At 45.7% G+C, this 12,559-nt stretch overlaps 1 protein-coding gene across 1 annotated transcript in view; it reads left to right on the forward strand.

Moving 5' to 3' along the window:
- The window catches only part of FDXR (ferredoxin reductase), a 40,269-nt gene that overhangs the window by 20,894 nt on the left and 6,816 nt on the right, over positions 1 to 12,559 (forward strand). Inside the window, exons 3-7 of the mRNA XM_015410755.1 lie at positions 1,685 to 1,780; positions 2,980 to 3,102; positions 6,191 to 6,304; positions 7,670 to 7,771; positions 12,081 to 12,188. Of these exons, the coding sequence (XP_015266241.1) occupies positions 1,685 to 1,780; positions 2,980 to 3,102; positions 6,191 to 6,304; positions 7,670 to 7,771; positions 12,081 to 12,188 (543 nt within the window). The remainder of the gene's footprint in view (positions 1 to 1,684; positions 1,781 to 2,979; positions 3,103 to 6,190; positions 6,305 to 7,669; positions 7,772 to 12,080; positions 12,189 to 12,559) is intronic.

Genomic DNA, 12,559 nt, shown 5'->3' on the forward strand with positions numbered 1-12,559 from the left:
TACATAAAGAAGAAGCGTCTGAAGAATTGTGTGTGCACACGAAAGCTCACCTTGAATAAAACTTTGTTGGTCTTAAAGCTGCCACTTGGACTCAAACCGTAGTCTGGAGCCAATCTAACAAGAATTAGGAAATGTCAGTTTTCCTGTTTGCTTTTGTTACAGCAACTGAAAAGATATTTCATTATTTTTCCACAAATGGACATCTCTACTTTATGTCACACATATAAAGTGATGTGAAGCCTGTTGAAGTGTTTTGGCTTTGGAGGAACCCTGGAAATTGTAGTTCTGTGGGGATGCTGGCTAGCAATCCCTGGCCCTTTCATTGAACTGTGGTTCCCAGGATGTTCTCAGTTGGAAGTACCAAAGGGGTTTCAAACTGGATTAAATGAATTTTAAAACATTTTGCCTCCTGCTTTAAGCTAAAATATCCCAATCTCCAGATGAAGGTAGTTGGGCAGCTAATGAATTCTTAGGTCACAAGAGAAGTCTCTCTAGGGATCAATAAAATCCAACTTATTGGGACTTTACCACTGACCTAGCATGATCTTGGAAGCTAAGCAGGGTCAGCCCTGGATAGTATTTGGATGGGAGACCTCCAAGGAATACCAGGGTTGTGACGTGGAGACAGGCAATGGCAAACCACCCCTGATTGTGGCTTGCCTTGGAGAACCTTACAGGGTTGCCATAAGTAAACTGTGTCCTGATGGCAAAAATAAATTGGAACTTTGCCGACACTTATATCTGAGTTAAATTCTTGTTCCTTCAGTGATCTGTGCCTCCCACAAAAAAGCACCCTTGGTTTTTTCAGGTTAGAATCTGGCTGTTGTGGTTAGCCTTTCAGTAAACATTGATTAGCTATAAATATTTATTAGAGCCATGTTAAAGTCCAGTCATCTGTGAGCTATTTAGCAGGTTCACATGAACCTGGCAATTAATCAGGATTCACTGCTGTTGTCATTTTCTCTATTAATGTTTGCTGAATCCTCAGCACTTGCCTCTACTCTGGTTTTCCTTTGTCTAATCATGCTGGAATCAACCTTCTAGCCTGATGTCCCAGTGCCATTTTCTCTCCTGTTGCTGAAAGTGTCACCTTGCTTTTAATGAGATGATTATCTAGGAGAACGAAGTAGTTTAACGTGGGGGGGGGGTCGGTCTTGTATAACAATCCGTAATTCCTGTTCTATGCCTGTCCCACTTGCTTCTTGATTGATTTCAGCAGTAAAATCAATTACAATTCAAAGGTGATGACTGCGGTCAGACTCTGCAGGTAACCTGGGTGTCTCTTTCTTGTTCATAATCTTAAGAGCCATAGAGGTGTGATAAGGAAATACTTCCCTGCAGTGAATTTTTTATGTGCAGGAGAATCAGTTGAGTGCTTTAGCTAGGCAGGAGGGCCATATTTACAGTGACATTGGTCCAGGACTAACTGGCATTTCTGTTCCTCAGTCATTGGCTGCCATGAAATGGAAGTGAGAACAATGCAGACCACTTTGGATTCCCAATGGAGAGGAATACAGGTTATAAGTGGATGAAGTAAATACATAAATAAAAGTATAAGGGAAATAGGAATGGCATCAAACCACCACAAATATAGTAACCTCAGTGAATACCCCCTTTGGCTTTTGTTTGTGCTTTGTCATCTTAGCTGTGTTATGTTCTAATGAATTTGAACTTCTTCCCCAAGCACCACAGGCTGGCTCAGGTGGACGTTTATGAGAAGCTGCCGGTTCCCTTTGGCCTTGTCCGTTTTGGAGTGGCTCCAGACCATCCGGAAGTCAAGGTCAGCACTGAATTCAGATCAGTAAAGGATGGAGCGCAGCATGAGGAGACCAGAGATTTGGAAACGATTCTTGTGGGTTTGGGCACAGTCGGCTATTTGAACCTCTGACTTCAGTCACTAAAACCTTTTCTTCCATTCTTCAAGGAAGGGAGTGTTGGAGCCCTTGGCACATGGGCTAGATCTTGAGGATTTGCCTGTTGGGAACCAAATCCTTGCCCAGCTGTAGGCATTGCTGGCCAAGTCCCACTCTCTCAGCCTCCTCAACCTTACAGAGTTGTGGTTGGGCCAAAAGGCTGCTCTGAGTTCCTCAAAGTGAAATAAATGAGTACGTAGCATACAGCAGGAGAGATTCAGTGTTGAAAAGGGAGTGGTCTTGCCTGGAGGGGTACCTCCCAATGAACGCTAGGAAAGCAGCTCCTTTGCTAAGCCACTTAGGCCTGGCTGCAGTGCTCTCCTTTCTCCTCAGCCATTGCCCTTGTTTATTATCTGAGTGCTCTCTAGGAAGCAATACTGATGCCACAGCTTTCCCCTCCTCGTCTGTAGCAGAGGGAGCTACAAATGCCACATGAATATAGTGTGGAAAGGGAAAAAATCCCTGAAGGGGCTTCAGATGGGAGAAGCGTTAGCTAGAATCCCTATTGTGTACACACTTATGCCTTCACGTGTACACCACTTAGTTTCTTTTTATGGAGTTAGGTTTTTCTTTGCACCAGACCTTTTGATTTCACAAGGCCTTTATAAATCTCAAAAGGTAATTAAACAGTAATATGTGCTACCAGATTGTGGATGGAAAAACCTGGTGCTCGAACAAGGTCATCACTACTCTGCCTTCATTAAATCCTGTGAATAAAAGTCCCTCCATGGGTAACTTTCCACTGTTTTTCCATGAGGTAAATCTGATATTGTAAAGCAACTGAAATGCTACTGGCAAGTGTGTGCTGGGGGAAAAATGGCTATACCCTTTTTGTGGCACAGACTGGCCTGGAGCCAGGCCATGGATAACAGTGTTACTTTAAAATGAGATATTCTTACCAGTTGGGAGATAAGAGTCTTGGAAGCAGCAGCATGAATCAGAGGCTGAGATGCTGGCTTAGATGCTGCAAGGTCATTGAGGATCTTGTCTCAGACCTTGCAGCTGGGTACTGTGGGAAGAGAAGAATTGTTTTTGAGATGGAGCTTCTTTTGGCCTCTCCCAACAGAATGTAATCAACACGTTTACTCAGACAGCACGCTCTGATCGCTGTTCCTATTACGGGAATGTGACCGTGGGGAAGGATATCACTGTGAAAGAACTGCAGAAGGCTTATCATGCGGTGATCTTGGTGAGCTTGCTTGCCTGTCTTTTGTCATATGGAAGAATCAGAGAAAATAAGGGAGTGGGGGGGAAATGGCAGGTCCAAGCAAACAGTCTACTCTTAGAATATACAAAACCCAGGTTTGTCAAACCACACATGCTTCTCACAGCATCTGGGACCAAGTTCCAACTTTTCTCCATGGGATTATTGGGCCCATTGCGCTTGGAGTGAGGAGGATAACATATACAGCTGGCACAAGTGAGTGTTGCTTTGCTTTCGAATACTTCTGTTGGGGCCTGGATAGCCCTACCCCCAAGTAACCCCATTATCTGAATCAGAAAACAGGTTTGCTGAAGGCATGGAAGAGTAACTGAATGCTGTAATAATGTACCATTTTCTCTTCTCAACTTTTCTATTAAAAAAGAACCAACCATCCAACCTCATTAGTTTGTATGTAGTTGGGTAATATGTTGGAAAATGTTCTCCCATCCCTAAACATTCTCATTGGCTTCTCTTTGAATTCATCTCCTTACATAATAAATGTGAATTTGAAAATCGTGTCCGCAAGCTTGTATTGATTATCAATGCTCTGCAGAATCGTGGTCCATTTTTGCTTTAGGCCAAAAACATTTCTCATTTGCTCCAAATGTTAACTTTTTTCATGCCTACCTGCTTCAGTCTGCTGTTCCTCTTGGTGGCATTTTTAAAAACTTGAAGCGTATTCCTGAGAATAGTGAGATAATACAGTGCGTGTGATGTCACAATACTGCATAGCCAGTCAGATTTGCCTACACAACTGTGTCACTGAGGGCAGATGAAGTCAAATGAGAATGAGGCCATGCTTCCATCATGTCATTGCTGACACAGAGTGGGTGCTGGGGAGGTGGAGGTGCAGCTACCTGGTCTGTTGCCAAGGATTGCCTCCTCCCATATTGTCCAGCCTGCTGGTTCAGATGGGCCTATCAAACCCTACTCTCTCTTCCCACACTTTCAGAGTTCAGATGGTATCATTTTAGTCTGCTCGATTTGGTTTATGTCGTTTTTATTCTCCGGTGTGTTCTTATTGGCTTGTCATTTTTTAACTCGTTTTGTTGGTTTTATTGGCCTGTTTAGGTGTGAGCTGCCTCAAGCAGTGTTCTGGAGAAGTGGCATAAAAATTCCCGAAATAAAAAAGGCCACCAGATTGATGCTTCCCACTCTTGCCACTCTGCAGTCATTTCATTGCTTGCCCTGGGTGTTGTCAGTGGTGACAGCATAGCAACTGGGCTGGGTTTTTTTTGCCTGCCTGCTCCATGCCCTATGGCTTTGCTGCTGGTAACTGGGTGACTACCAGCCCCACCACTCTCTGCAAGGCAATTGCTGCCCCAGTAGAGTGAGCAAACACACTTGTCCCGTCTTGCAGCATCCCCTCCCCAGGCTGCAGAAAGTGGTTGTGTGGGGTGTGCACCTTTATTTATTTATTTATTTATTTGATTTATATACTGCCCTCCATGGACGCGCTCAGGGCGGTATACCACAAGTAAATAATACAATTAAAATAACATTAAAAAAAACAGTTTGCATAGAATAATATAAAATACCATGTAAAAGCAGAGAGATCAGATGTTAGATCAAATCTGATGTCTAATCAGATGTCCAGTCAGATCCAGGCCACTGATGGGTGATTGGCCAAAAGCTGGGGGGGGGGGTGGCCGCTGCCTCAACCCTGCAGGGCCCTAATCTTGTAGGGGAGCTTGTTCCACCAGGTGGGGGCCAGGGTTGAGAAGGCCCTGGCCCTGGTCGAGGCTAATCCAACATCCCTGGGGCCGGGGACCACCAAGGGTTGTTGATATGTGGACCTCAGTGCCCTCCGGGGCTGATATGGGGAGAGGCAATCTCGTAGGTATGCTGGCCCCTGGCTGTATAGGGCTTTAAAGGTTAGCACCAGCACCTTGAAACGGATCTGGAATTCAATAGGCAGCCAGTGCCGTTCACGCAGCACTGGGTGGATACGAGCCTGCACAGGCAGGAACCTCAACACCTGTGCTGCTGCATTCTGCACTAGCTGCAACTTCCGGAGCAGAGTCAAGGGCAGCCCCACATAGAGAGAGTTACAAGAATCCAGTATGGAAGTGACCATTGCATGGGTCACTGTAGCCAGGTCTTGGGGAGTGAGATATGGGGCTAACTGCCTGATCTGCCTCAGATAGAAAAAGGCAGACCTGGCAGTGGTGGTGACCTGGGCCTCCATAGAGAGGGAGGCATCCAGGAACCCCCTCAGACTCTTCACCCCTGACATAGGCACCAGTGGAGCCCCATCAAAAGTTGGGAGCCTAATCCCCTAATTTTTGCAACTGCTGAATGTTTTCATGAAGAATGCACCCTCTTTTAGTTCCATACTATAACAATAATTAATTATCATATGGCAATGTGTGTAGTATAGCCAGAAGATTGTCTGTCAGCCTTAAGTTCTAGCCCTTTTAGCATTATGCACCACTAAAGTGGTGAGCTAGACTTTTCTTTTTTTTTTTTGGCTGAGAGAGCTCTGAAAAAGCTGTGACTGACCCAAGGTCACCCAGCCGGCTTCATGTGGAGGAGTGTGGAATCGAACCAGGTTCTCCAGATTTGAGCCTGTCACTCTTAACCACTACAGTACACGGGCTCTCTGTAGTTCCTTGCTATCAAATATTGATTCAGTGATAGAACTTCTGTGACAATGTGACTTTTCCCCTTCCCATAGAGCAGTACCTTTGAAAAAAAATTTTAATTGCATACAAAATCCATGTGAGTTTTACAGAAAGAAATCCGGAAAAAAGAAGATAAAGCTGGCCTGTTGTTGCTTATTGAGCTTTCCAATGGATTGTGAACTCTAGAAAAACACTTTTCAGTATGTTGTCAAAGGCTTTCACGGCCAGAGTTCATTAGTTGTTGTAGATTTTCCGGGCTGTATGGCCGTGGTATTAGCCAAGACCACAGCCATACAACCCGGAAAATCTACAACAACAAACACTTTTCAGCATGAATTCTGCTGCAGGTATTTCTCTGTGGAAGAAATATCAGCTGTGTGTACATTTATGTGAGAGGCTTGCAGCCTGGAAAATATGTGTGCTTTTTTGTTGTTGTCCTTTCTGTACAGAGCTACGGGGCCGAGGACAATCGAACTCTTGGAATTCCAGGGGAGGATCTTGCAGGAGTTTATACAGCCAGAGCTTTTGTGGGTTGGTACAATGGCCTACCTGAGAACAGAGATGTAAGGAGATGTAAGCTTCTCTTTCCCCATCTCCCACCCTGCCTCACTAGACTTTCTACATATTCCGACACAGCTATCCAGCTTCAGATTAGTAGCTGGCTGAAAGGCCTGCAGTTGGAAAAGCTTAGCAGACATCAAATTAAAACCTCCTCAGATTTACAAATGTGAACAATTTGCATGTCCGTAAAAGGGGATTAGCTGTCTCCCTCTTTGGTAGGTGCCATGAGGAAAAATGGAAGGAACATTTATGCCTTTGGGATGAGGGAAAGGCCTGGATACCTCACGTGTGATACTTTACCCAGAGAAGTTGTTGTGGTTTCCTGTAAGATAACAAGTTCTGTTCCACATTGGCCCTGTTTGCCTATAGCTGGACAGAAGCATATTCTTTTTGGGGGGGATGGTGTGGATGTATGTATGTGCCTGAGGGTGAGGGGAGAGTGAGAATACACTGTCTTTTGCCCTAACTCTGAAGGCATAGAGTTGGTTGTCATCCAGTAGAAAACCACTTTCTCCCTCAGGGCTGGCAAGTACCACCTCCTTTTACACACACACGCGCGCGCACACACACAAACACACACAGAGAGAGAGAGAGAGCGCTACCTTATACAGAGTCAGACCATTGGTCTCCCAGGGACATCATCTACTCTGACTGGTAGCAACTTTTCAGGTCTCTGATGGAGATTTTCCACATCACCTGACTCCTTTAGCTGGAGATCCAGGAACTGAAACTGGGATATTCTGCATGCAAAACAGACATCCTACTACTGAGCCATGGCCCCACCCTCTATTTTCTTCTGCAAGGAAGGAATATCATAATCCCCCTGTTCGTGTATTCTGTAGATGGGGACGAAGATGTAAAGTAGTTTTATGATGTTGCCTTGTGGGGAAATGACAGCATGTAATATATATAACACATGCTGATGAGTGATGACTCCAAAATGGGAGCTTTTTAGGTGGGCACTGTGGCTGTCTACTCTGGGCTTTGAGGCCATATTGTGTATGTTAAATCAGAGTATGGCCTTGAGCATCACTGAAGGATGCTTCCCATGAGATGATTTCTACATGGATGTTGCTATTTTCTGGGAAAGCCCTGTGTATCCTGTGCCTGAATCTGTGGCAAAACAGGTGTTTGCATTCGTCACATACATTTGATTTTACTGTATAGAAGAGACAAGCAGTGGGGAAAATAGTCTGCTATAAAGTGTCCCTGAATGTTGTCCCTGAAGCATAACTTTCCAGCCTCTTGGTGTGAGAACCTATCAAAAATTCTGTGTTGGGTTGCCTTGATTAAAAACTTGGGAGCACCTGCAGTAGGCTGGGAGATAGCCAGAGTGGTGGTTGTGAAGCATCTCTCTACCCTTGTAGCTGAAGCCAGACCTGAGCAGTGAGACGGCGGTGGTCCTCGGACATGGGAATGTGGCCCTGGATGTTGCACGGATTCTCTTGTCGCCTCTTGAAATTCTTAGGGTGAGTCAAGAACAAACTGCAGGTAAAATGCAAAGATGTGCAAGATATTATGTAAAACTCTCAGAAATCCCCTTTAGATTAAAGAAGGACTCTTGCGCAGAAGTAGAGCTGGACAGAATCTCTAATTAAAACAGCTCCCTGACTGCAGCCAGCTTCTTGGCTTCCCGCCTTGCAGATAAGAGCTGTCCTGCTGCTTAGCTCTGTGGGAAGGTTGTAATCCAGCATCTGCCACCTAAAGGGGTGGGAGTGGGTGGGGGAGTAATTGAAGGAGCAGATAGGATCAGGGCAATGTATCACTGTGTGCATGCAATATGAGTCCCTGCTTTACCAAGGAGGCAAGAAATGGGGTGTAAGAAAATCCTTCCTCTCATTTTCTGAGACTCTGCTGGAAGTGAAGCATTCTCCTTAAATCCACGGTGCTCAAATTGATACTCTGTCATTGTCAAAACAGATAACTGTTGCTTCATATTCTACTGCTTTTTAAACACACTAAATACTTAAGTTCTGGCTTTTATCAGCCTGCAGCCACTGAAGATAAAAGCTTTAATCTGTGGTTCTCCTTAGAGAGAGGGGCTCTTCTATCCTCTTCTTTCTTTCCCCCTTAGCAAAGGCAGAGCAGTCTGCATATTCAGAGCTATTTTCTTCCCACTTGGTCCCTGTTGGGTAGCTGGGCATCTTATCACAGAGCACCAACAAGTGGTCAGTCTGGAAGTTATCATCGTGAAAGTCTATGCTTCTCTCCTGTATGAACAGAAGAAAGACCCACTGCAAAACAAAATAAATGGAATGTGCTCATTGGGGGAGGTGAAGGGTGAGAGCTTTGGCTTTGCCACTTTAGGTTGTGTGGGACATGGCAACAGCACTTTACATGATGTGTTCTGGAACGGTGTTCAGTATCTAAACTAAACACAAGGGGGCAGTATGCATTATTCTTTCATGTATATGTGCTGGGGAAATTAGAAGTAGCTTTGAGTTTTATCTGCTGCCCTCACCAGCTTCAGCAATTGGCCTTTCTAACTGGGCTAAATCCAATGATGAAGCACTGACTAAAATGGAGTTTGTTCAACTAGGGACAAGAGACAGTAAGTATCTACTAGCTATTCTGTGACTGGTGAAATAGTGAAATGGCAGGGAATGACAATGGGCCCCGTTTCAGACAGCCTTTGTGACCTGTTTTGGTAGTCAGTTGCTAACAGATATTTTGTGTCATTTCAGACACAACCATTTTAGTAACTGGCTGCTAATGGATTTTATTTACCTTTTCATACAAAACTGCTTGCATCCAGTTAGCAAAGCGTGGTTTAGCCGTTTGTGAGGTAAATTGCTTTCTTCCATTTTCACCTCTTCTTTGTGCTTCTGAATCACTGTAGTGTGCTGTTTAAAGTGTCTGCAGCACTTCCAATGGTGCCGTGCTTTTCCCCCTGCCCTCTTTTGCTGTGCCATCTTCCTTAAACTTTTTTAAAGTTTGAAGTTGAGCGCTATAGCGCTAGACCAATGTAGCACTTCAGTGCTACAGTGGCACCATAAAGAGCCACAGGATTCTGTTTAAATGCACGGGTGATAAGAGGTCATGCAGGCAGATTTGAGTGTTTGTGGGGTTCAGAGATTGGGACAGTAATGTAATGGACTGTACAAAACACAGAAGCTCTGAAACCTGAAGACTCACCTTGTTTTCTGAAGACTAGTTCTCGTTTTACGTATGGGATGTCAGTGCGGGAGGACATGTATAGCATCGTTTCTCGATAGTCCATGCAGGTATAAATAGGAGATTCTTTCCCTTTCAAAATGCTTAATGCTTGGCAACCAGAAAATGAACTGGTCTGCATTCTGATAACTTTGCAAACAATAGCCATCTATATATATAAAAGAAAGTCCCCTCACCGTAAAATCAACACCCAGGCCAAACCCCGTGGACCTAGAAACACAAAATTCAGGGAGAGTGCTCCTACCATGGTGTAGATGCTCACTAAGAAGGGATTTTTAGAAATTCGACCCCTAAGTGGGTCAAAACGGGTAAAATGTGCTCCCCCCATTGATTCCTATGCGGCTGCCAGGCTGCTGTCTCCTTGCACCCCCCACTCAATGTCTGGTCAGCTGTAGAGCTCAGTGTTCTGAGGTAAAAAAAAAACCCAACAGTTACAGGAGACTGCAGAGAGCTAATGACAGTTGAGGAAATCAGGAATGGCCAACAACCACCTGTGTGGTGCAGTAATGCTGCTGGCCCAGCCTCTCTGATGGCTTCAAACATACTCCTCCCACCTCCTACACCTAACAGGCGGTTGTCTGTCAGGTGCAGCAGGGGTTGCAGGGTGCTTAAAGCCACAAGGGAGCCCGCCCCAGCAGTAATGCCTTAGTGATCCTGCCAGCCAAGCCTCTACAGTGGCTTCTAATACTCCTCCCCCTCCTACACTGGACAGGCAGCTAGCTACCTGTCAGGTGTAGGAGAGGTGGTGGGATGCTTACAGCCACCGGGAAGGTTTGCTCAGCGGGATTGCCTTAGCCCTGCTGCTGGCCCAGCCTCTCCGATGCCTTTAAATACAATCCCCTCCAACACAGGACAGGCCGCTATCTGTTTCTGAAATACCCACAATGTCTATTTTTCCCTCCAACACCAAGCACTCCAACTCCCCGGTTTTACCTTGGACACTTCTAGCATTTGTACAGAAACAGCTGTAATTTCCCGTACTAGTTAAGTCTGCAACCTTCCTCTTGCTATCTTGAGACCTTGTCAGGCAGTCCATGTCACTAGCCATGGTCTCAGTGGACAATTTCAATCCACCTCCCTGCAGAAAAGCAACAGGTACCCCCTCATCTCTCTGAGATGAGCCAACCCGAACCAGAAACTTTTCATCTCCTATCAGCTTTCCCCCAATATTCAGTTTAAAAACTGCTCTGCCACCTTTTTGATTTTAAGTGCCAGCAGCCTGGTTCCTTCTCGGGACAAGTGGAGCAGGTCTCGCCTGTACAGCTCCCTCTTGTTCCAAAAAGCATCCCAGTGCCTAACAAACTTGAAACCTTCCCCCCTACACCATTGTCTCATCCACGCATTGAGACTCCTGATCTGTGCCTGTCTCTCCAGCCCTGTGCGTGGAACAGGTAGCACTTCTGAGAAAGCTACCTTGGAGGTCCTGGACCTAAGTTTCCTGCCCAGCAGCCTAAATTTATCCTCCAGGACCTCATGACTGCATTTCCCCACATCGTTGGTGCTGACATGCACCACGACCACTGGCTCCTCCCCAGCACTATCTACCAGCCTATCTAAAACACGTGTAATGTCTGCTACCTTCGCACCAGGCAGGCAAGTCACCATACGGTCAGTACGCGGGTTCGCCACCCAGCTGTCTACCTGCCTAAGGATGGAATCACCAACTACCAAGAGCCCCCCCTCCCACCCTGCCCAGGGATGGTTCCTTGGTGCAAAAGGATACCCGCTCACCAGCTGGGGAAGAGGTCCCTTCTGAGGGCACATTCCCCTTATCCTCAGCACGGTGCCCTGTTTCTCCTTGACCCTCATGCTCCCTGACAGCGGCGGGGCTGCCAGATCCAGAGTGGGACATATCTATCAAGTCCCCGAGAGTCTTTTCTGTGCACCTAACTGACTGTCTCTGCTTATCCAGGTCAGCCACCTTGGCCTCAAGGGAGCAAACACGTTCCCTGAGAACCAGGAGCTCCTTGCACCGAGCACACACCGAAGACTTCTGTCCAGTGGGCAGATAGTCATACATGTGACACTCCGTGCAAAACACTGGATAGCCTCCAACCCCCTGCTGGCATTCTGGCATTCTGGCTTCATAATTCTTTTAAAATAAGTAAATATAATCCCTCTTTTAAAACCCTTTGTATTTATGTGGTTTTTCTTGTCGAAGTCAACTTACCTTACGGGGAAGACAAAGAGCCTAGGGCCTTGGCTTTCTGGCTCTTTTTTGGGTTTCTTACAGAGCCCCTAGGATAAGAGCCCTTTAGCTCACCCTTCGGCTCGTGCCAGAGGCTCGTGCCTCTGGCAAGGTGCTTTCTTAAATACTGAATTAAAGTCAATCATAGACAAACAATGCCCCTTCCTCTCCCTCTCTCAAGCAGCCAGGACTCTGCAACAACTCTAATCGCTTTCACACACTCCCAAACACAGTCCTCCCACATAATATCCTCAGCTGAATCCCCTCAGCTGAAAGCAAATAAAAAAACACTCACCCCTCTGGCAGCTCTGTCTCCTCCTGCTCAGAGCTCAGCTGGGTCTCTATCTAGCTGTCCACTATCACTCCGCCGATTACCTGCCCTAATCCACTGTTTTACTGTTGTTTCCTTTGCCTAGAAAACTGATATCACAGAAGATTCACTGGCAATCCTGGCCCGCAGCAAAGTGAAGCGGGTGTGCCTTGTGGGGAGGAGGGGTCCTCTCCAGGTGGCTTTTACCATAAAGGTAAAAAACACTTTCTTGACGTGCTTGACCTTCCATGTAGCTGCAAATATTCCCCTTGGACCATTCATCTGTGGGGGCTGATGTTACATTTGATGCCATGAGTTCATACAAAAGATTGCTTTTCAGTTTTGTAGACAAGTTCCAGATTGAAAGTGTGGAAAGTCTGACATCTGGATGTGCCATCATTCAGAATGACATTTGTTGGATTATTTTACTTAATTTTCATTTTTTTAAAAAGCAAACCACCTTTTTTTGACATTTGTGCCTGCATTCTCCAAGTCCAAACCAAGCACTTTGTCTCATGCTGTCTGTCAAAAGAATATTACATGGATTTCTGAAATACAAATGTATGAAGTAGGAAAGTGTAGGGA

This window comes from Gekko japonicus, unplaced genomic scaffold (genome assembly GCF_001447785.1).
Source record: "Gekko japonicus isolate JY-2015 unplaced genomic scaffold, Gekko_japonicus_V1.1 scaffold15, whole genome shotgun sequence".
Taxonomy (NCBI): domain Eukaryota; kingdom Metazoa; phylum Chordata; class Lepidosauria; order Squamata; family Gekkonidae; genus Gekko; species Gekko japonicus.